The sequence below is a fragment of the Bos javanicus genome, chromosome 26, assembly GCF_032452875.1.
Source record: "Bos javanicus breed banteng chromosome 26, ARS-OSU_banteng_1.0, whole genome shotgun sequence".
In the NCBI taxonomy this organism is placed as follows: Eukaryota; Metazoa; Chordata; class Mammalia; order Artiodactyla; family Bovidae; genus Bos; species Bos javanicus.
In genome coordinates, this window is record NC_083893.1 from 18663565 (window position 1) to 18685871 (window position 22307).

A 22307-nucleotide genomic window follows, 5' to 3' on the forward strand; every position below is an offset into this window, starting at 1 on the left:
CCTAAGACCCAGCGTGGATCAGCTGCACAATGCACTCTTCCTGGGGCCCCCTCATGGTGACAGCTTTCCAGTGGGGCTGTGTATGCCCAGTGCAGGCCTGTCATGTGGCAGGCTCGGCAGGAGGAGCTTGGCAGGGGTGTGGGGCAGTCAAGGGGCGGCAGATCCCAGGCAGCTTCTCACCCCGCTGGCGGCACCTCCCACAGGGGCGGGCCGGCTCAGCCAGTCAGCTCAGCCAACCTTGCAACTGCCAAGCAGAAGACAGGAAGCCAGCCCGGCTCCTGGCTTTGGGGCTGGGAACTGTGGGAGGAGGGCCCAGGCCCCACTGGAGGCAACCTTTAGTGTCAAGACCCCAGGAACCAGTCCTCTGTCTGGCCAGAGGACACAGGCTTGTGGCATTTCTCCAGAGGCTCTCTAGGGGGAGGGAGGACCTCCCTGGAACCATAGGCCTAGGCTCTGACCCTGGAAACACCCAGCCTGGGCCTGCTGAGGGCCAACAAGTCAGGGCAGGGGGCAGCAAATTTTTAACTCAGAACGTTGATCATTAACAGGGGTAGGAAAGAGTCCAAACCCAGCATCCCCCGAGGGCAGAGACCAGCTTGATCTCGAGCCTCCTGCAGAGATGCCGGTCCCCCGAGTTTGGTCCTCTGTGAGGCTAGGGCTGAGCAGGGTCTTGTCCAGGACCCTGGGGGGCTGGCCCTCAGGGGAGGGCAGGGGGATGGACCTCTCAGGCATCTACCCGCCTGTGACCACCCCTTTCACTGCCACGGCCGAGGTGGACTATGGGAAACTGGAGGAGAATCTGCATAAACTGGGCACCCTTCCCTTCCGAGGTAAGTGGGATCTGTCCACTGGGGGAGTTGGAGGGGTGTGAATGACCCTGGTCTCCTCAGCCAGCGACCAGAGGAGGGTACACAGGCTCTGTGGAGCTGTTCACGGACAGTCGGGTACCCTGGGGGTCATTCCATTACAGGAGAGGAGCAGGGGGGCACTGGTCTGGGGTCAGGAGGCAGACAGGAAGCTAACTGCTGGCCTGTGATCTTGGAATAAAGATCATCTCCCCCAAAGCCTTGTCAGCACCCTCTTCTGGGCAAAGCCTCCTTTGGCCAGATTAATTCCTGTTCTGCACCCTCTGACTTGTTTCCCCCTTTACACAGGGGCCTCCCCTCTCTGAGATCAGGGACAGATCACATTTGTGACACTCAACATGCAACGCAGCCCAGGCATATAAACGAAGATAGAAGGGGCAAGTCCTGCCCATCATCCCGCCCCGCCCACCCTATCCGGCACCCATGGCAGTTCCCCAAGGCAGTGCTGTCAGTCACTCCATTTCACAGCCAGGAAGCTGGAGCTCACACTGATGAGATCCCTTGCCCAAGGTCACTCCAGCTGAGGTGTGGCTGAGGTGGGATTTGAACTCAGGTCAGGCTGCATGGTCACATTCGGCTTACTCCACTGCCGACCCATGAATTTCCCCCCCAGACCAGATTCCAACAGATAGACCCTGGTCAGCCCCAACTTCCCAGGGCTTCCAGGTGGCGCTAGTGGTAAAGAACCTGCCTGCCAATGCAGGAGACACAAGAGACACAGGTTTGATCCCCTGGAGGAGGGCCTGGCAATCCACTCCAGTATTCTTGCCCGGAGAATCCCATGGACAGAGGAGCCTGGCCGGCTACAGTCCATGGAGTCACAAAGAGCTGGACACAACTAAAGTGACTTAGCACACACAGCACCAACTTGGGAATGGAGTGGTTCTGACTGGGGTGATACAGTGGAGCAGTTCAGAACATGGACTCTCGATTCAAACCACAGCTCAACCACTGACTTAGCTGTGAGATAAATCTCTCCAGACCTCAGTTGCCCCATCTGACATGTGGGAGTAATAATGGCCACATCATAGGAGGGTTGGGAGAAGAATCTGAGAGGATGCAAGTGAGAGCATGCTGTAAACTGTGGAGGGTGATATACATTAGCAGGCATGGACTCCAACGATGGCGCTGATTAGAATAACAGTATGATCGCCACTGTGGGCAGAGACGCACTGTGACAGCACCCGTGGCCTAGCGAAGACCCCTTTCAGATCTCTGTGCTCAGGCGATGTGACCCTTCCCTAGGACACAGTGGGTGCCCTGTGGATGCCCACATTGAGCAGTGACACAAAGGATATTTCTGCTGGGGCCCAGCTCACTGGAGCCTGAAGGTTTGAGCTGAGGCCTGATTCTCTTGAAACAAAGTAAGAAGCTCCTTGAATCTCTGAGAGAAGACTGGGCCTCACCTCCCAGGTTCAAGGACACTCTAGTGCAGGGGTGGGGAGGGTGGACTTTGATCTGGGGTCTCTGTGCACCCCAGACTCTTCTCTGCACCCTTCCTTTCCCTCCCCTACCCCACTCACTCCTGCAAGGGATACTGGGGTGCCTGGGAGCATGGCTGCCATGACTGGCAGACTAGCCACTGGTCCATTTCCCATACAACCTACGCAGGCGTCAGCTCTCACTTACCCCCACACACGTGGGAGCAGGGCGCTGTGCGGAAGAACCCAACATCCAGGGTTAGAAGACTTGTAGGAGTATGTTTCTGCCTGTTACGACCTTGGAAAAACCACTGAAACTCTCTAATCCGGTTTCCTCATTTTAGAATGAGAACTGGGCCACAGCGTTCAATGCAGTTCTTCTAAGGAGCCCAAACCTGAGGCCCTGGCACAGAGAATATTGGGCTATAATGGCCCTGTCACAGCTCCCAGGACGCAGTCAGAATGCCTGGGAAAGGGGCAATGAGCCACTTTAGCTCGAAAATCTGTGTCTCTCTTGCTGGATCTTTGCCTCTTTTTGCAGCCAGGTTTCAGGGGCAGAGGAGGGAACCATCACACATCCCATTGCCACGGCGTCCTGCAATGAATTAAAGGTTCTCCAAAAAGGCGATGATCAATAGGCTGCCTGGGTGGCTTAGATGGTAAAGAAATGCCTGCAATGCTGGAGATCTGGCTTTGATCCCAGGGTCGGGAAGATCCCCTGGAGAAGGAAATGGCAACCCACTCCAGTATTTTTGCCTGGAGAATCCCATGGACAGAGGAATCTGGCAGGATACAGTCCATGGGGTCACAAAGAGTTGGTCATGACTGAGCAAATATAGATAGAATAAAAAAAAATAAAGAGATGGGAACCTGTCTTTGAGGAATCAGTGAACAGTTAAGAGATTCTCCTGGAAGACATTCCCTGAAACTTTTTATTATTTATTTAGCATTGTTAATTTGCATTAATTATTTGAATAAAGAATATTCATTTAAATAAAACTTATAACCAAAGAAAAAAGGGAGGGGTTTTTGCAGAAGGGCCGTTTGTCCCTGAACTCACACCCACAAACAACCTCAAAAATGAACTTTGAATTGTTATTTCCAAATGAGGTTAGTGGATTACCCCAGAACTACTCCAGCAGGAGCAGAGAGATGATGTTTCCCATAAAACTTGAAGCTTCTGTCTTATTCCCTTATTATGTAGGCAAGTCCATGGATTCTTGTGATGTGTCATATTAATATTTTTGTGTATATTGAAGCCATTCGTTTGTCAGATAAAATATTTTGTTTAAAATATCACAATTTTTATAACTGTATTTTGGCATTAAAAAAAATGTGTCTATGTCTCTGGGAGTGACCCAGGCCTGTCTACCCTGAGAGGCCCTGGGTATAATTTGGGATTGAGGGCCAGACTCTCGGTTGTCTGTAACTACAAGAACCTGGCCAGCCAGCCCACCCATTCATCACCTGAGCTGTGCGTATTTACAGGGGAGTCAGGAGTAGGGGCAAAGTCTGGGTTTGCAGGGGCATCACTAAGGCAAGAGGTAGCAGCCCCCATCCTGAAAGAGCCCCAGGGATCTGGGGCTGGGTGAAGCCGCCTATTCTATGTTTTCTGCCTTCTCAGCCCAATTGTGACCTCATGTTACTTCAGAATGAGCCCCTCCCTTTTTCTTCTGGGCCCTCTCTGTAATGGGGCTAGTGGCTGCAAGTGGAGATGGAATGCTCTGAGCCAATAGCGCGGTAGGCCCCGCACGGGGGGAGACACGAGGCTTAGGCAACAAGGAATGGATGCCAGCCCAGTCAAGAAGGCCCTTCAACCCTAGCCAGCTTGACCCAGCAGCCTCTGTCCCTTGGGGACCACCAGATGAGGACGAAAAGAAACCAAAGACTAAAGGATAAGATGGCCTGGTTTGCAGAATAGATCCCAAGCAGGAGGCAGAAGGGACTCAGAATTGGGGAAGTTACTCTTTTACTGACTTGAGGAACAACTGGCAGAGTGGGAGAAAGGTCCCAGGCCTCAGGCCGTTCCTGTCAGGTTGGACATAAAGGATTGTGTGGTCTCCCCCCACCCCGCCCCTCAACCACCTTCCTCACAATGAGGTTCATTGCTGAGGCGGGAGGGGCATCCTAGGGAGGGTGCAGTGGGGGGCCTGCCTGCCAGACACCCTCAGAGAGCCTGTCCTTTCAAGCATGAACCAGACCATCTGGGCTCCCCCACTCCCAGTGTGCTCTTAGCTCTGCCTGCCTGGCGTGGGGTCCTGGAGCCCTTCTTGGAGCTCATCCAGCAACCATCATGCAGGGTGGTGCTGGGGACCGCCCTGTTACTGGGAGGTGGAGGCCTCGTGTTGTGGATGCAGAGGAAGAGGAAAAGGAAGACAGATTCTGAGACCTCACAAGAGGTGCAGGAGCCAACAGACAGTGAAAAATTGAATGATGAGAGTTGGATCAAATCGCACTTTAGCCGTCTTTCCGAGGAGAAGCTGGCCGCCAGCAACACTGCCTGCCTCAACACCGCCGGGCCCAGCAGCTCCGCCGCTGCTCCGCAGCCGGACAGTGGCAGCGGGGAGGCCAGCACCACGATTCGCGTGGAGACCTTCACCACGCGGCAAGGAGACGAGGGCATGGCCCTTCACCGGGAGTCCTTCACCAGCAAGCAGAGAATGTCTGGGACTTCCATGACCAAAGAGACCCACAAGGAGTCTGGGAAGTCCTCGTCCACGGAGGAGGCCACGTGGGCCGCTGTGGCAGCCTGTACCAAGGAGATTGACACCAAGGGGCAGCAGCTGGCTAACTCCATGTTGCAACGGGCCACAGCCTGCCAGAACTCGGGCCACCTGGAGACCAAGGACATCAACCAGGAGGAGCTGAAGGCCCTCGAGGAGGTGGAGATGAAGCTGAAGGGGAACTTCCTCACCCAGCGGGAATCCACCGTAGCTGGCGCCAACCACACTCACACCTACCACAGCCACTGCCACCATGGCCACCAGGGTTATCCAAACCACCAGTCCCACAGCCTGCCCAACCGCAGCCCCCAGGGCTACCACCCCTTTAAAGCCACCTAACCACAGATGGAGATGCCCCCTCCCCCCGCAGGGCTGGCACACAAACACAGGCATCCTGTGTGGCCCATTTCTCTGATGGGGCAACCTATGTGGCCCAGACTAAGATGCTGCTGCCCAAGTGCCTTCTTCCTCAGGTCCCCTACAAGGGGTTCTGGGCCCCTTCAGCTCCATGAGTGGGGTCTGCCCCTGATGGCCTCTGATGAGGGAGAGCTGGGGAGAATTGAGGTAACTGAGGCAGACTCACAGGCCCCTGAAGAACGCCCGAGAGAAAATGGGAGAGGCAGATCCCAGGAGCAGCCGAGAGCAACACACTGATGCCAAATGCCTGAGCTGAGCCAATAAAGCCTTGCATACCCTTACTCTTGAGTCTGGAGGCTCTGTGGCCAGCCCCGGGTCTGGGCGAGCCTCTGGGGAGAGTGTTCCTCCTCCCAAGTCCTCTTCTGGTAGGCTGATTCAAGGATCCCTAAATTAGCTTCTGGGGTCTTAGGTTCTGGGTATGGGAAGTCTCCACAGGGCTCAACTCCCGCTAACCTGCTGCCGCCAGAGGAGGAGGAAGCAGCCAGGAGCTGCGAGGTGCGGGGAAGTACGGTGCAGTTGGAAGTAAGTAGGGGTGGGATGTAGGTCTACAGTCCTCTTGGTGCTGCTCTCTCCCCTCCCCCACTGGGATCGTGCTGGTGCCTCCCCACCAGCTACCGTCAGAGCCACGGTATTGGGCTATGTACTCTGTCTCCTGGTTTATGCTGCTGTGGCTGGGGCTGGGGCTGCCACTGCTGCAGTACTACTAAGTAGCAGCATTGCTCCTCATACTACACTCACTCCCCTGCCTTTAAAAAAAAATTAATATTTATTTATTTAGGCTGTGCCAGGTCTTAGTTGCAGTATGTGGGATCTTTAGCTGCGGCATCTGGGCTCTAGTTTCTGATCAGGAATCAAACCTGGGCCCCCTGTATTAGGAGTGTGGAGTCTTAGCCATTGGGCCACCAGGGAAATCCCTCCCTCCAACCACCACCTTTTTTTTTAAGTTTTTAGTACATGCCACGCTCTGTGTCATGTACGGCACAGACCCAAGAGGAAGGTATTACGTTATCTCCACTTTGCAGGTGAGGCTCAGAGGTGTAATCTTCCCAGAGGTGACATAGACAGTAGGTGGATGTTGCTGGGGTCAGAGCCCAGCGTGCCCTGACTCCAAAGCCTGTATCCCTAATCCCTGCTCTGTGCTGCTCCCTGGTCTGATGCCCACTGTCCCCTGAACTGTTGTCTCTCATAATTGTCCCTGTCCTCTTCCCACATGTCCTGACATGCTCTGTGCAAGAGACCTGCAAGCCTGGGACTCTCCCTACTTCTTTCTGGATCCCAAGAAGCCATTTTTGGGGCAAATGGTGACCTCCCTGTTAAGCTGTTAAAGGCAGACAGCTGTCTTCCCCAGAAAACTTGAGAAAAGTCAGCTACAGGGCACTGTCTAACCCCCAGTGTCTCCTTTACATAGACATTTCTTACCATTTGTATCTATTATGGATTTACCAGTGGTTTCCAAACTGTGGGCCTCAAACTCCAGGAAGGAGGTGCCTAGAATCATTGCAAAGAATGGATAAATCCATAAACACTCTAAATGTTGTCAATTGTGACTTTATGGAGCACAGTTAGGAGTATTTGAATATTTCTGACACTACTAATCAGTGACTATATAAATGTTGATATGTGTGTGTGTAAGGTACTTCATTGGAGAAGGAAAGGTACTTCATAATAAAAGTATTAATTAGGAAAAAAATGGAGCCAATCCTTCTGGAAAATGTTGGAAGATGCTAATTAGACAGAAACCAAAAGCAGTGAGTTTTGGCTTCTGAAAATGATCGTTAAAATATGTGCATTTATCTGAAAGACCTTAAATCCCTTATTAAAAACTTAATACCTAAAATTTCAGATTAGCTAATTATGACTTTGGAATCTTAGCTTTTAAAATGTTTCAAACTGGCAAAAATTTCAAATAAGGTCCACAGTTAGTATTGTACTCCTGTTCACTCTCTGGTTTTGATCACTCTTCTCTAGTTAGGTACGGTGACAGAGGGATGTATAGAAATCCTCTGTACCATTTTTGCAGCTTTCCTGTAAATCTGAAGGTAGTTCAAGTTAAAAGTCAAAAAATTATTGGACAAGTCAGTTATGAGCTCATGTCAAAGTTTTACTACAGTTGTACTTCAAGGAAAATAGCTTCTAAGGAGCCAATTCAAGTATAAACTCTTGGTGAGGATATTTTTTATAAGAAAGGAGAATGGTTAAATCATTGTTAGACTAGATACAAAGAAAAGTTAACAGTCACTAGCCTCTTGCCTGAGAGTCTGCTGGGGGGTGGGGAGTGGCTGGTTTCCCAGATTAAGGCTTAATTCCATTAAAACTCATTAGGAAATTGCTTCAGCATTTCATCAGGAACTTTCCTTTCTTCCTAGTGGGAGGTTATGAATTACATCATGCAAAAAAGTTCTGCCCCAGACCAGGTTTGGGATGATTTTTCTTTTATACTACCAATTGTTAACGCATAGGTCAACAGGCAGTGTGCTAGGTGTCACAGAGGAGGCCAAAGTGAGGCAGCTGCCATCCTTGACCTAGATTCTTCTAGACTAGTGCTGAGCAAGGACAAAACACCGTGGAGTCCAGTGGGGAGGGGGCTTGAGGAAGGCTTCAAGGTCCTTGCAGCATGTGGGGGGCTGCCACTAAGGAGGTGTTCTGGGCAGAGGGAAGAGCAGGAGCAAAGGCGTACCGCAGGAAGATGGTTGTGTGTCTGGGGGCTCTGACAGTCAGTTTGGCTGGAAGGGAGTGTTTGGAGATCAGCAAAGGGGAGGAGGAAAAGCCTGAAAAGTGACTCCAAAGCCTCAAGCCAAGGAGGACTTAGGAAAATATCTGTTCAATTTCCTCATTTCACAGCAGAGGCCAGTTGGAGAAATTTTTCCTAGTCCCAACAGGTGGGGGTAAGGGAGGTTGAAGGATTCTGAGGATCTCCGTGCATTTTTGAATAGACAGCAGAGAAGGACTACAACAGGCAAGAGAAGTTCAGAGGAAACACGCTCAGGGAAGACTGGATTCCAGGAAGACTTCTCGGAGGAGGTGGCAATGATGATGGGCCAAGGTGTGTAATACTGACTGGGGAAGCTCCTTACATACAAGAGATTGTGCTTCCTCTTGGCCACAGTAAGTCACCCTGTTGCTTGTGTGTCTTCAGCCTCCACCCAACTCCCCTCATCAGGCCACACTGGCTCCTAGAGCACCCAGAGTAACCATGCGGCAAGGGAGAGAGGCTTCTGACATGAGCCTCTTTCCTCTAGAGCTGGAGGGGCTGAGAGGTCCCTGAATGCAGCCTCCCCCCCATACCAACCACCATCCCCCTCCTCAGACTGAAAGTTGCCTTTTTCCAGTTTTAAGGCTTGAGCACTTCCTCTGACTCCATAATGACTATAGCTACTTGAGTGCTGGGTTCTGTCTATTGTAGGCATTTGTAAATAGGATCTCACTTAAACTTCACATAACTTTAAAAAGGCACTAAAATTACCCCCATTTTTCAGTTGAGGAAGCTGAAGTTTGATTAAGCTATTTGCTCAAGAGTTCCGAGCTGGCGAGGGGCCACACTGGGAGTTAAACTTGGGCTCTGGCTGCCAACTCTGCTGCTCCCTGCTTCCCCAAGCGCTCACTTTCCTCATTCGCCACCCATCCAGAGTTCTGGCCTTTCCTCTGCATTAGCCCCGCCTCCACACCCAGCGGCACATTGGGCCTGAACCTGGACATCTGGTCAAGGAAAAGGAGGGGGTTCTTTGCAGTATCACTTCACAGACTTCAGAGTGGTTTTTTCTCATACATTTTCTCATTTGAGCCTTTAAGACAGCTCTATAAGGTAGGATTAGTGCCCTTATTGTCTGGAGTCTCAGAGAGGGGTGGAACTTGCCCAACAGCCAGAGGGGCCTGAGGCCAGCGCTTGCCTGGGTCTACCACACTTCCTCTTCCCCAGCCTGGACTCCCTGCCTTCTTGAGAGTCAGGTCTGGGTTGGATGCTCCCTTAAGTAAAACGAGGAGAGGCCACTAGGAGTCTGGAGCACAGGGCCTGCTTCACCCACCCCTGGCCAAGCTCAAGACCCAGCTGTCCTGCTGTTTAGGCCAAGTCCACCTGTGGGACATGGAGGTTTCTGGACTTGGCCACCAGAATGAAAGGGGACTTGGGAGTGAGTGACCATGGCTGGAGACATGTCTGAATCAAGAAGCCCCCTTCAAGAGGGCTTGGGGAGGCAGGAGCAGAAGCTTGACCTCTAAATCCTTAGCCAGAGGTTACTGGTCCTGTCACGGCTGGACTGGAGCCCTCTCTGGGGTTGGTAACTCTTGTGAGTGGGATGATCCACAGAAATCACTGAGACTTCTACCATGGGCTCCTAGCCTGACATGGAGGAACTGATGCTGAGGCGATCTGACAGAAGCAGAAAGCTATTTGCCTCCAGATGTTCTCTGCAATGTTACCAAGACACGAAACTGGGGGAGAAATGCTAAGTATCCAGGAAGTTCTCCTGGCAGCCCGCTCAGTGGACTTGATGGGATAGTGAACAGCACAGAGAAAGCCTTGTGGTGTAAAGCTGACTCCCCACCAGCACTGTGTCCCCTTAAGGATGACTCACAGGAACAATCTTTCTCGGTCCCAGTGCCAGGAAAATCTGTGTTTCTCCAGGGCAGCTGCTTTGCTTTATCTTGATTTCTACATATCTGTCAGCTGACTACATTTCCCTTTTAGCTTTGACTGTCAGGAACCTCCAAATCAGATATCTGTCAGAACTATATGGCAGTGATTTTGTATATTAATATAGCCCCCACTTTCTTTCCTTTCTCCCCAATAGTCTTCTATTTATTAACAATCTTCGTGTATTGTATGCTACATTTAAGGGAAAATATTTGGGATGGGATGGAGAGGAGAAAGAAGAGGAAAGAGAAAGTTGAATGAAAAAAGCTGAGAGGAAAATGGCTTTGCATTCCCTTTAGATTGAGTTAAAGAGCATCAGTTCTACTGGTCTCTTGTGGATATGAAATGATTGACACCTCTAATGTTAGAAACCTCACAAATTGGATAAAACAGGAAATGCAAAATGAAATAATGAGATGCCACTTTTCATCCAGAAAATTGGCAAGAATTTGCTCTGACAGTACTCAGGATGGATGTGAACAAGCATTCACAGTTTTTTCCGTGTGCTGCTGCATATGGACTGGCTGACTAGAAGTCTGGCACGTGAGAGTGCATTTACTTGTGACTCAGCCATTACACACCTGAGTCTCTAAACTGAGAGAAACTCTCAAACTATTGGTTTCAGCATTGTTTATAATAGAAAAATAGGAAATAGTCTAAATGTCAAAAGGAGAATGAAAAGTAAGTTGTGGTCTAACTTCACAAGAGAGTATTATATAGCAATGAAAACGAATGAATCAGGGCTCTCTGTACTGCTGTGGACAAAGCTCAAAACTTAATGGTGAGCAAAAATGGCAAAGAGCAGAAGATTATGTGATTCCATTTCTATAGTCTTAATAGGCAAGAAACTTATTATATATTGTTTATGGCTCCAGATTTGTGTTTCAAGGGTAAAGAGACACAAATGGGAACCATGAACACTTGAGACAGGCCAGAGATGAGGAAGAGATGGGGGGAGGTTGTCAGGGTACTGGGTACACTGATGTGGATTATATTATTATCTATTCTTTTTGGTATGCTGAAATATCTCATTAAAAGAAAAAAAATGGTGTGAACACTGTCACTGCAACAGGGTACAACACTCTGCCTGTCTCAGGACAAAGATGGGAAGGAAATTACGAAAAACAGTGGTGATGGGGAGATAGGAACCTGGGTGAGTTAAGACCAACGGCCAGTTTTTCACAAGCAGATGGTAAGGTGTTGCTTCTCTTGCAGGCTTCGTGGTCCAGGGCTCCAATGGCGAGTTCCCCTTCCTGACCAGCAGTGAGCGCCTGGAGGTGGTGAGCCGCGCACGCCAGGCCCTGCCCAAGGACAAGCTCCTGCTGGCCGGCTCCGGCTGCGAGTGTGAGGCCTCAATGCCCGGGCCTGGCGGTGGCTGGGTGTGGGGGCTGGCTCCCTGGCCTGGGGCTGGGTTCAGTCTAGATCTTGCTCTGTCTCTTCTGCGTCCCTTGCTTGCCTCGGTCCTAGTCTGGTCCACTCCCTCCTGCCCTCGCCCACCATGGCCTGTAGGGAAGACTTCTTTCTTCCTCCTGTAGCTACGCAGGCCACGGTGGAGATGACGGTGAGCATGGCCCAGGTCGGGGCTGACGCCGCCATGGTGGTGACCCCTTGCTACTATCGTGGCCGCATGAGCAGCGCCGCCCTCATTCACCACTACACCAAGGTGGGTTAAGGTAGGGCTGTGGGTTTGAGGCCTGGGCCCAGAGGAAGCTGGGTAGAGCAGAGATTCTGCCCAGGGAGGGGAGGAGAGAAGCTAGGAGCAGAGTGGTGAGCTGACTTCCCATGAATGGCAGCTTGGGGGAGGGGAGGGACACCACCAGGTACCAGCTGTGTGACTGTGGGCAACTGACCTAACCCTGCTGTGTCGCTCTTCCCGCCCCCTCAAATGGGAGGAATAATGAATCTTCCTCCAGGGAAGATTGGATCAATCAAAACGAAAAGGACTTGGAGCTGTGCCTGGCACACAGAAAGCACTCATAAGTATCACCCAGGATCAGCGCTTGCAATCAGGGTGCCCAGCTCTGTGACTTCTCATCCAGGAGGTGGGCCGGTCCAGGCAGTCCTGCACAGACCCAGGCTCCGACCGCCTCAGGCCTGGGGCAGCTGGCCTCCCCTCTCTTCTCTGCACCCCTCAGGTGGCTGACCTGTCTCCAGTTCCTGTGGTGTTGTACAGCGTCCCAGCCAACACGGGGCTGGACCTGCCAGTGGATGCGGTGGTCACGCTTTCCCAGCACCCCAATATTTTGGGCATCAAGGACAGCGGGGGTGATGTGAGTGGCGGTGGCCCTCAGCCGGGGACTCCTCCTTCTCTTCTCCTTTGATACTGACTTCAGGGCAGCTCTAGGACCTGCTTCAGTCCTGGGCTCTGGTGTGGGTTCCCTCTGTCCTCTGGGCTCTCTGGGGTTCATCTGAATCAAGGGGAGCATCTCTCTGAGCCCTCGAATCTCATTCTCCCACACTTGCCCAGCCCCCAGCCCCCAGCCAGGCCGGCAGCAGAGCCTGTGAGCCCAGCTCTCACACTAGCTTGGCCGTTATTACAGGTGACCAGGATTGGGCTGATTGTTCACAAGACCAGGAGTCAGGATTTCCAGGTGTTGGCTGGATCAGCTGGCTTCCTACTGGCCAGCTATGCCATAGGTAGGCCTCCCACTCCTCTCAGACTGTGACGAGTGGTCATGATACAGGCAGCTGGGTTCTGCTGGGAAAGATGCTGAAGGCCAGGACTGTGTGGACAGGGGGCTTTTGCCAGCCTGCCTGCTGGGAAACCTCAGAGATATGTCTCACCACTTACTTATCTGAATAGTGGATGCTTCTAAGTGACCTTGTTAGGCGGAGGAGGGTGGCCGTGAACAATCCCCTGGCCTGTAGTGGGGATGCCTGCAGTTTGTTCTAAGTCCCAAGCTCCCTGCTTAGGTGACAAATTTAGCTCCTTTAATCTCACCTTGTAAATTATCCTCTAAGGGCAGAGGCCTTGGGGCGCTTCCCACCAGTCTGGGAGTGCATTTTCCTCTCTCCCTGGGCCCAGGCCAGAATTAATTGTTAGGCCTGCAGGGTTGGCCTGGGGATCTTCAGCAGACTGATCAGACTCTGTTGCAGTCTAGGATCCTAGGAATGTTACCATTTAGACCAAGTGCTCTTGTCTGCTTGGGGTCAAGGTCCCTGAGTTCAGACTGGATTTGGGCCGCGGAGGGGAGGGGAGCACCTGCTCCCATCAGCTGAAGCCCCAGTGATTTGAGATTTGAGTTACTTTTCCAGCGATGCAGGGGACAATGCTGCTTCATGTTCTCTCTGGTCTCTGCAGATTTTGGCTTGTGATATAGGTTCTGCATAACTCCCCTCTGCCCTGTCACAGTCTATAAAGGGGAGAGTTACAGGAGACACATTTATGCTTCCTTCCTGAGTGGTAGGTGGAAATAGCACTGGCTCTGCAGGCTGGAGATCTAAGCTGGAATCTGAGCTTTGCCATTTATTCACTGAGTACCACCGGGCAAGGTAAACGACCTCTCTGGGCCTGAGTTCTTACTTGGCAAAGCAGGGAAATGTGAAGATTAGAGAGCATTGGCCCTGGGTCTGTCATAGCCCTTGACACAGTAGGTTTTTGATAAACAGCAGTTACATTCACTCATGAGAAATGCCCACTCTGTCTCCAGTCTTGAGGCCACTCTGCTTTGAGTCACTCCTAACTAGCTTTGCAATCACACTAAACAGGCTGGCAGAACTTCCGAGATCACAGCCAGCCCGTTTCCATTGCCCAGATGAGAGCAAAGAGGACCGGCAAGTGTTAGATGACTTGTCGAAGTTCACACAGCCAATGGGAGGAAACGCTGGGTCTCCTGACTAAGTCTAGTGCTCATTCTCCTCCCCCATGACTGTCCCAGGCTGAATTCACTGGGGGGAATACAGTTTCCATAGAGCAGAGGCTTGCCATTCATGCCATCTCCTTCCAGGGCTGATGAGTCAGGGGGCAATTGCAGGAGTGTGGAGGTGCCAACTGGCAGGTGGGACTTTACCGTGGGGGAGAGGGGGATGAGGGAATGGAACCATCCTTGAGTCAGCCTTCAGGTTCTGTTCCTTGCCCCTCAGCCTGTGGGATTCTATTTTGAATATGCTGGCAAGGGTCTCTCTGGAAATCTGTACTCCATAAACTCACAGACTGTGTCTCAGATGTGGCTCACCGGTGGCCTAAAAATCCACAGCCTAACTCCCAGAACAAAGAGGTGCTGGGGACCAGGATTTCGAATTCGCTTCGAGAGGAGCCTCTAGCTGATATTCTGCCTTTTACCCTGTGGCAGGAGCTGTGGGAGGCGTGTGTGCCCTGGCCAATGTCCTGGGGTCTCAGGTGTGCCAGCTGGAGAGACTCTGCCTCACAGGGCAATGGGAAGATGCCCAGAAACTGCAGCACCGCCTCATCGAGCCAAACACTGCGGTGAGCTCCCAGCCCGTGGGCCCAGCGTGGGGGTGGTCTGTGTCCTTGTTGGAACAGGAGCCAGTGCTGGCACAGGGGTCCCTCCTTGGTCTCTCCTCTTTCAGAAAGGCCTTTTAGAGAACATCCCAGTGTGGGAAACTCTTTGTGCCTCCCCAGAAAATCTTGACTTCAGACAAAGTCGAGCCCCGTTGGTTCTCAAACTTAAGTGTGCATTAGAATTCATTCAGGGAGCTGGTTAAAATTCTGCTCCTTTAGGCCCAGGAATAGTCACTGAGACAAACGTCCTGGGTGATTGTGACATAGGGAATCCTGGAACCGTACTTAGAGATACACTGCCTAGAGAGAGGGAAACATGGGCCTTTATGTCAGCTTTATAAGGGGCCAGATCCTGAAAAATGGAACGACAGGTTAATAAAGGCGTGGGAAGCCTGGAGGTATTCAGAGCCCAGCTTTCCCAGGAGAGTCTTGTCCTCAAATAATCCATTCTGCAGTCACACCGTGTACCCCGAGTCTGTGTTGGGCAAATCAAGAAGAGGCAAGGTGGAATGCCGGTCAAGTGCAGGCAGTGCTGTGCTGAGCCACACTGGAGTCTCAGGCAAAAAGAAACACATGTGTCCCTGGAGACATGTTTTCATTTATACTTTAAATTAAACTTCTTACTCTAGTATCACTGTGGATTCACATGAAACGATAAGAAACAATACAGGGAGATTCCATCTACCCATCACCCTGTGTACCCCAATGGTAACATCTTACAAAACTATAGCACAATATCAAAACCAGGATTTTGACTAACATATAGTCGAGATATAGAATATTTCCATTACCATAAGGATCTCTTATGCTAGTCTTTTGTAGTCATACCTACTCACCTCCTGCCCCCACCCCCTCCTTAACCCCTGGCAGCCACAAATACGTTCATTTCTATAATTTTATCAGTTCAAGACAGTTATGTAAATGGAATAAGATCATCTAGAACCTTTCGAAATTTGCTTTTTTTTCACTCAGCATAATTTCCTGGAGATTCATTCAAACACAAGTAGCAGTTCTTTTTTATTATTGAATGTGGCCAGAAGCAGCTTTGTTTAACCATTTAGCTGTTGAAGGATAGCTGGTTGTCCCCAGTTTGGGGCTATTAAAAGCTGCTGTGAACATTCATGAACAGATTTTAGTATAAGTTTTCATTTTTTCTGGGATAAATACACAACTAGTGGGTTGTATAATTTTTGCATGCTTATCATTTTAAGAAACTGACCAACTTTTTTCCAGAGTAAGTGTACCATTTTGTATTTTTGCTGTTGTTAGTTGCTAAGTTGTGTCCAACTCTTTTGTGACCCTATGGACTGCAACATGCTAGGCTCCTATGTCTGTGGGATTTCACAGGAAAGAATATTGGAGTGGGTTGTCATTTCCTTCTCCAATTTTGTATTTACATCAGTGTAAATGTATGAGTGACCCAGTTTCTCTGTATTCTCAACAGCATTTGGTGTTGTGACTTTTTTTTCATTCTGATAGGCATGTTGTGACATCTCATTGTGGCTTTAATTTACATTTTTCTGATGGCTAATGCTATTGAACCTTTTATAATGTATTTATTTGACATTTATATGAAATGTCTATTTTTGTCTCTTACCCAGTTTCCAATTGGATTTTTTTTTTTCCACTGTTGAGTTTTAGAAGTTCTTTATACCTTCTAGATACTAATCCTTTGTCAAAAATGTCATCTGCAAATACTTCTCCCAGTCTGTAGTTTATCTTCTCATCCTCTTAACAGATGTTTTGCAGAGCAAAAGTTTTTTATTTTAACGAAGTCAAATTATCAATATTTACTTTTATGTTTATGCTTTTGGTGCAAGTCTAAGAGCTCTCTGCTTAGCACAAGATTGTGAAGTTTTTCTTTTCTTTTTCCTAAAAGTTTTATGTTTTACAAGCCTGTGACCCATTTTGAGTTAATTTTTGTAAAACGTATGAGACTTAGATCAAGGCTCATTTTTTTTCTCTTTTTTGGCCTGTAGATATCCACTTGCTCCAGCACCATCTGTTGAAAAGATGGTCTTTCCTTTATTGAATTACTTTTGCACCTTTGTCAAAAATCAGCTGGGTGTATTTGTGTGTGTCTATTTCTGGATTCTCTATTCTCTCATTGATCTATCCCTCTGCAGTACCACACAGACTTGATTGTTGTAGGTGTATAATAAATCCTGAAATCAGCTAGACTGACTCTTCCTACTTTGTTCTTTTCTTCCCCAAAACTGTTTTAACTAATCTACATCTTTTGTCTTGCCATATACATTTTAGAAAAATATTATCTATATCTATGAATACTTTTGCTAGGATTTCAGTAGGAATTGTCTTAAATTTGTACACCAATTTGGGAACAACTGACATTTTTGCTTTGTTGTCTTCAAATCCTTGAATAGGCTATGTCTCCATTTACGTAAACCTTCTTTGATTTATTTCATCAGCATTTTGTAGCTTTTGGCGCACAAGTCCTCTACAAGTTTTGAGAGATTTACACCTAAGTGGCTCATATTTTTGAGTGACTATAAATGATATTGTATTTTTAATTTCACTATAAAATGTTTATATCTAGTATGTATAGGAACCAACTGATTTTTGCTTGTTTATCTCATATTATATATGACTTTGCTAAACTCACTTATGTGTTCTAAGAGATTTTTTTCTATATTCCTTGGGATTTTCTACATAGACAATCATATCACCTATAAATAGGGCATGTTTTAATCTCTTCCTTTCTGATCTGCATGCCTTTTATTTCCTTTCTTGCCTTAGTGCACTGGCTAGAATTTCCTGCACTAAGATGAACAAGAGTAGTGAGAGTAGACATCTTGACTTGTTTCTGATCTTAAGGAAAAGTGTTCAGTCTTTCACTGTTAAGCACAATGGGAGGTAGGTTTCTGTAGATGCTCTTTTTCAAGGTGAGGAAGTTCTCCCTCTATTCTAGCTTTCAGAAAGTTTTTAAAAATCATAAATGGATGTTGAACTTTTGTCAAATGTTTTTCTTTATTGATTAATATGATCATGTGTTTTATTTCCTCTTTAGCCTGTTAATATGGTGAGTTACATTAATAATTTTTAAATACTGAACCAGACTTGTATCCGAGTGGAATAAACTCCACTGGCGCACGATGTATAAATCTTTTTATATATTGCTGAATTCCATTTGCTAATATTTTATCAAGGGATTTCCCTGTCTATATTCATGACAGATATTGGTATACCGTCTTTCTTTCTTTGCTTCTTTTCTTCTGTACTGTCTTTGATTTTGGTATCAGGATAAAAATAGCTTCATTCATTGATTGGGAAATGTTCCCTTCTCTTCTGTTTTCTGGAAGAGATTATGAAAATTGATATTATATCTTTGAACATTTTTTAGAATTCTTCAATGAAACCATCTGGGCCTGGAGGTTTCTATTTTGGGAGTTTAAAAATAATAATAATTCCATACTAGGCTCTGCTGATACCTCACTGGCTGGAAGGGGTAGAAGTGCTTCCTTACTGCTCCCATGTGGCCTCCTCTGACATCTCGAGTGTGTCTGACAGGGTGGCCTCCTTAAGGGTGGGCAGTGGTCAAAGTTCTGACTCTCCTGCGGGATCTGGCTGGAGTAGAGTGATTATTGTTCACAAGTTCTCCATCTTGCTCAGCTGCCCCTTCCTTGTCTTCGACCAGAGGGAACAGCCTTTTGTGGGGCTTTTCTTGTCTCTGCTTACTGGCATTTCAGGGTCACTGCTCCTTTGGCTCCAAGTCTAGACCGAGGAGCTTGGCACTGTGCTGTTTCTTGGGTCCCGAGATTGCTAGTCAGTCTTCCTTCTCTCTGCCTTTCAGACTTTTATGTTGGTTTTTATATAATGTCCTGGGCTTTGCATTTTTTTTTTTAGTTCTGCTTTTTGAGGGGAATAAAGAAAAGTACACCTATTCCATCTTCCTGGAAGTGAAAGCTCTAAGCAGTTTTCTTTATTTATTTGGCTGTACCAAATCTTAGCTGCAGCATGCAAACTCTTAGTTGTGGCGTGTGGGATCCAGTCCCTGACCAGGGCTTGAATCCAGGCTCCCTGTATTGGGAGACCAGCGTCCTAGTCACTGGACCAGCAGGGAAGTTCTTCAGGTAGTTTTCTAAACGGTGATTTTTCCCTCCCAGGATATTAGAGTAGTTGGGAAAAAACACTGAAAAATTTTAAAGTAGGTACATTAACATTTGCAACACTTTTTACATTTAATTCCAAAAACATAACTTATTAGAATTTTACTTCCCTGGCTTGAATGGAAGCAAACACATCAAACCAACTTTTTTCCCTAAATCTGCTGCTACTGCTGCTGCTGCTACGTCGCTTCAGTCGTGTCCGACTCTGTGCGACCCCATAGAAGGCCTAAATCTACTTCTAGAAAAAAAAGTTACCATTAAAAATATGCAAAACATGTATAGGGGGCACATGTAATTAATGGCCTCAGGCTACAAGATTCTGGGCACGGTTCTGTTAATCTTGCCTTTATTTAAAACTTTGACTCTTTGCTCATCGTGGGCTTTTTTTTGCATTGATTTTTACATTTTAAAAAGTATTGCATTAAATATTCGTCTCATGACTGAGTATTTTGGTGCTCTGTCAAGTTTTGCCTGTGAGGCAGGTAGAGTGGTGGGCGGGCTCAAGATGTCTCTCACGGTTTACATCTTTACCTCAAAGGGACAGATTAATTCAGATGTAGAGAAAGGACAGCTGGGCAGGCAAGCTTGAGTCTTCCTGGCTGTGAAACTCCCCTGGCATAGGACGCCCTATAGATAGGTCGTAATAACTGCAGGAATAAAGTCCTTTAGGCTGAGCCCCATCCGGCCCCAGGCTGTACTATACATACCAACATTCCACTGGGGCAGGACCTCTGCTCTCCCACTCCCCTCCCTGTGAGAGAGAAAGTCCCAGAGCCTGCACACCACCAGACAGGAAAAGGAGGAGCTTCCAGGCCCCTAATAGTAGAATCTTTTAAATTTATTTTTTATCCAAGCATGGTTGAATTACATTGTTAATTATTGCTATACAGCAAAGTGACTCAGTTATACACACATATATATTCTTTTTCATATTCTTTTCTATTATGGTTTAATCACAAGATATTAAATATAATTCCCTGTGCTACAGAGTAGAACCTTGTTGCTTATAATAGTGGTATTTTTCTCATCCAGTTCTTGTGACATGGGGTAGCTTTCTTTATCTCCTAATATTACAGATGAAGCAGCTCGGGCTGCCCCTTGGGAAGAGAGGATGCTTACTGCCTTGGCGTGCCATCTTGTCTTACCCTTCAGTTTGTGCCCCATCCTGTGCCAGCTCTGGGCACACACTCAGGAATGCCTGGAACACCTTTCTGCTGCCTGGGCTGTAGGCTCAGCCACCCCAAGAGCAGCTTGATGTCACCTTATTGCCCTGCCCTGCTTGAACACAATGTGCTTCCTCTGCCCTCCCACCCAGCCAACCTCTTGCCCTGGCTATATTTAGGACTTTCCGTAGTTTTTACCTCCAAACCATTCCACCCTTTCTCAGGGTCTAAAGAGGGACAAATCAGAGATCTTCAGACACCAACGGTGGAAGAAGGCTTTCTTCTAGGTACTTCTTGTTTCCATCATCTTTCCCACCCTGCTCAGGTTTTGGGTGAAATGCCCAAGTTATTGGGCCTTCCGAAGTGGCTCAGTGGTAAAAAATCCTCTAGCCAATGCCAGAGATGCAAGAGGTGCAGGTTTGATCCTTGGGTCAGGAAGATCCCCTGGAGGAGGAAATGGCAATCCACTCAGTATTCTTGCCTGGAGAACCCCATGGACAGAGGAGCCTGGTGGGCTACAGTCCATAGGATCCAAAAGAGTCAGACAGGACTGAGCGACTGAGCACACACACTCACACACATGCCCAGGTTATTAGAATATCATGGCTGGAAGCAGGCCTGGGAGGAAGCTTGCTAAAGTCTACTGGCCTCTAGTGGTGAAGAGTTACTAAATGTCAGTCATTCATCAGTGGTTCCCAATTATTTTTACCCCAAACAACCTTTTTTCTATTTTTACCCTTCAGGATGCCTGTATTTCTCAGGTTTTACTTCCCTCAAAGTGAAATCTCATTAAGTAATAATTACTTCTTTTTAAGTAATCAAAGACCAATCTAACACTTCTGATCAGCCTGAAACAGCCAGTTGCTATGCTAGAAGCAAAGAAACAAGATGCCTGATTTTAAATTAGGTCTTCCATTACAATGGAAAAGTTTAGAGATCATGTTGTGCAGACCCCTCCTTTTTTAGGCAAGTGAACTTGCTCAGAGATAAGTTAATGATACAAGGTTATTCTTTGGACAACAGATGTATTGTTTTCCCTGTGAAAGCATTTGGAATTGGGGATCAGGGAAGAGTTATGGGTGGATGGGAGGACCCTGCTGTGGGAACAGGAGAGGTCTGGACCATGCTGATTTCCCGCAACCCGTGTGCCCAGGTCAGGTACCCGGGAACTGGGCTGTAGACCGGAGATGCTCTAGCCCCCAGACTCACAGCACAGCTGCCTTCTCCCTTCTCAGCTTGAGGACTGAATGCTGGTCTCCTCCCCAGTGGGGTGGATTTCTCTAAAACCAAAGGAAGCACGTTCCTTCATTCTAGATTTTGGCCTGTGTTCTCTCCCACCCACCTGCCTTCTGGATTCCCAGTCTACCCTGGGTGTCATAGATTCGGCAGGGTTACTTCACTAGGGAAGGAGGGTGGGAACCCTAACCTTCTGAAAGTGAAATGCCTGGGTTCTATAAGTGTGTGTGTGTGTGTGTGTGTGTGTGTGTGTGTGTGTGTGTGTGTGTGTGTGAAGGGGACTCCCCAGTCTCTTCTAACAGGTGCTGCTCCTTAGGTGACCCGGCGCTTCGGGATCCCAGGGCTGAAGAAAACCATGGACTGGTTTGGCTACTACGGAGGCCCCTGCCGCTCCCCCTTGCAGGAGCTGAGCCCTGCCCAGGAGGAGGCGCTGCGCCTGGACTTCGCCAGCAACGGGTGGCTCTGAGCGCCGGCCGGGGCCTGCCGGACCACGCCCACCTCAGCCTCCTGCTGGGTGGTGGCGGCCTGAAGAAAGCGTGGGGGAGACAAGGGCTCAGGGTTCGAGGCTCCTCTTCTTACTTCAGTCCTCCCGGTAGACTTTCTCCAGGCACTACCAGGCATGCTTATTTCCTGTTCTCCCAGCCCCATGATCTCTGGTTATTTGTATCCCGAAGTCTGGGTCTTTAGGGACCTTCAATATAGGAAGGAACATGACTTACTTCTCTCTCTACTGTGCTTTTCTGTCCTTGAACCAGGAGGCAGACTGGAAGGGTGTGTGTATGTGGTGGTGGTGGCGGGGGGGGGGGGGGGAGCGGTTTGCGGGGGGAGTTGGGCACAGAATGGCCATGTTTTAATGGAAGGAAGACTGCTCAGGCTGAGGGTACAAACCTGTGTCCAGCACAGTGCAGCAGGAAGCTGGGGTAATTCTGAGAGCCCTAGTTCTGACTCCTTCCAGGAGAAGCCGTAGGTTGGAAAATCTAATCAGAAAGCTGTCACTGGTCTTTGAAAGTCCCCCGAGCTACACTGTAGTCCTTTCCTAAATCTATTTTGATTCATCTCGTATTGTCTCTAGCCTTGATCCCAGCCATCAAGTGTACCAGTGAGACAGCCCAGTGACTTAACCAGAACTAGTAAATAATGACACCTGGTGGATAAATGTTACATTCTAGAAGGCTACGCTAGCCAACCCAGGTCTGAAACATTAAGAAAGGGGGCTTGACCTGAGAAAAGACCATCTTCTTGCCTATACACACTCTGCTTTT

At 48.6% G+C, this 22307-nt stretch overlaps 2 protein-coding genes across 3 annotated transcripts; both read left to right on the top strand.

Annotated features, from left to right (window-relative positions):
- Nucleotides 1-42: 42 nt before the first annotated feature.
- HOGA1 (4-hydroxy-2-oxoglutarate aldolase 1) lies at nt 43-21763 on the top strand. 2 transcript variants are annotated; one of them, XM_061402996.1, is made up of 7 exons: nt 43-830; nt 11273-11401; nt 11593-11720; nt 12193-12327; nt 12598-12694; nt 14350-14483; nt 21362-21763. In XM_061402996.1, the coding sequence occupies exons 1-7, from the start codon at nt 620-622 to the stop codon at nt 21509-21511; spliced, it is 984 nt and encodes a 327-aa protein (XP_061258980.1). In that variant the 5' UTR covers nt 43-619; the 3' UTR covers nt 21512-21763. The 2 variants fall into 2 exon arrangements, with proteins under 2 accessions (XP_061258980.1, XP_061258981.1); XM_061402997.1 differs by lacking the exon at nt 43-830 and adding an exon at nt 8374-8470.
- C26H10orf62 (chromosome 26 C10orf62 homolog) lies at nt 3634-5708 on the top strand. The gene has a single exon (XM_061403004.1). The coding sequence runs from the start codon at nt 4639-4641 to the stop codon at nt 5347-5349; it is 711 nt and encodes a 236-aa protein (XP_061258988.1). The 5' UTR covers nt 3634-4638; the 3' UTR covers nt 5350-5708.
- Nucleotides 21764-22307: the final 544 nt, after the last annotated feature.

Coding starts and splice junctions, on each gene's coding strand:
- C26H10orf62 (XM_061403004.1), top strand. CDS start 4,639: ATGCAGAGGAAGAGGAAAAGGAAGACAGATTCTGAGACCTCACAAGAG.
- HOGA1 (XM_061402996.1), top strand. CDS start 620: ATGCCGGTCCCCCGAGTTTGGTCCTCTGTGAGGCTAGGGCTGAGCAGG. Junction 831..11,272: donor GGGCACCCTTCCCTTCCGAG/GTAAGTGGGATC, acceptor CTTCTCTTGCAG/GCTTCGTGGTCCAGGGCTCC. Junction 11,402..11,592: donor GGCCGGCTCCGGCTGCGAGT/GTGAGGCCTCAA, acceptor TTCCTCCTGTAG/CTACGCAGGCCACGGTGGAG.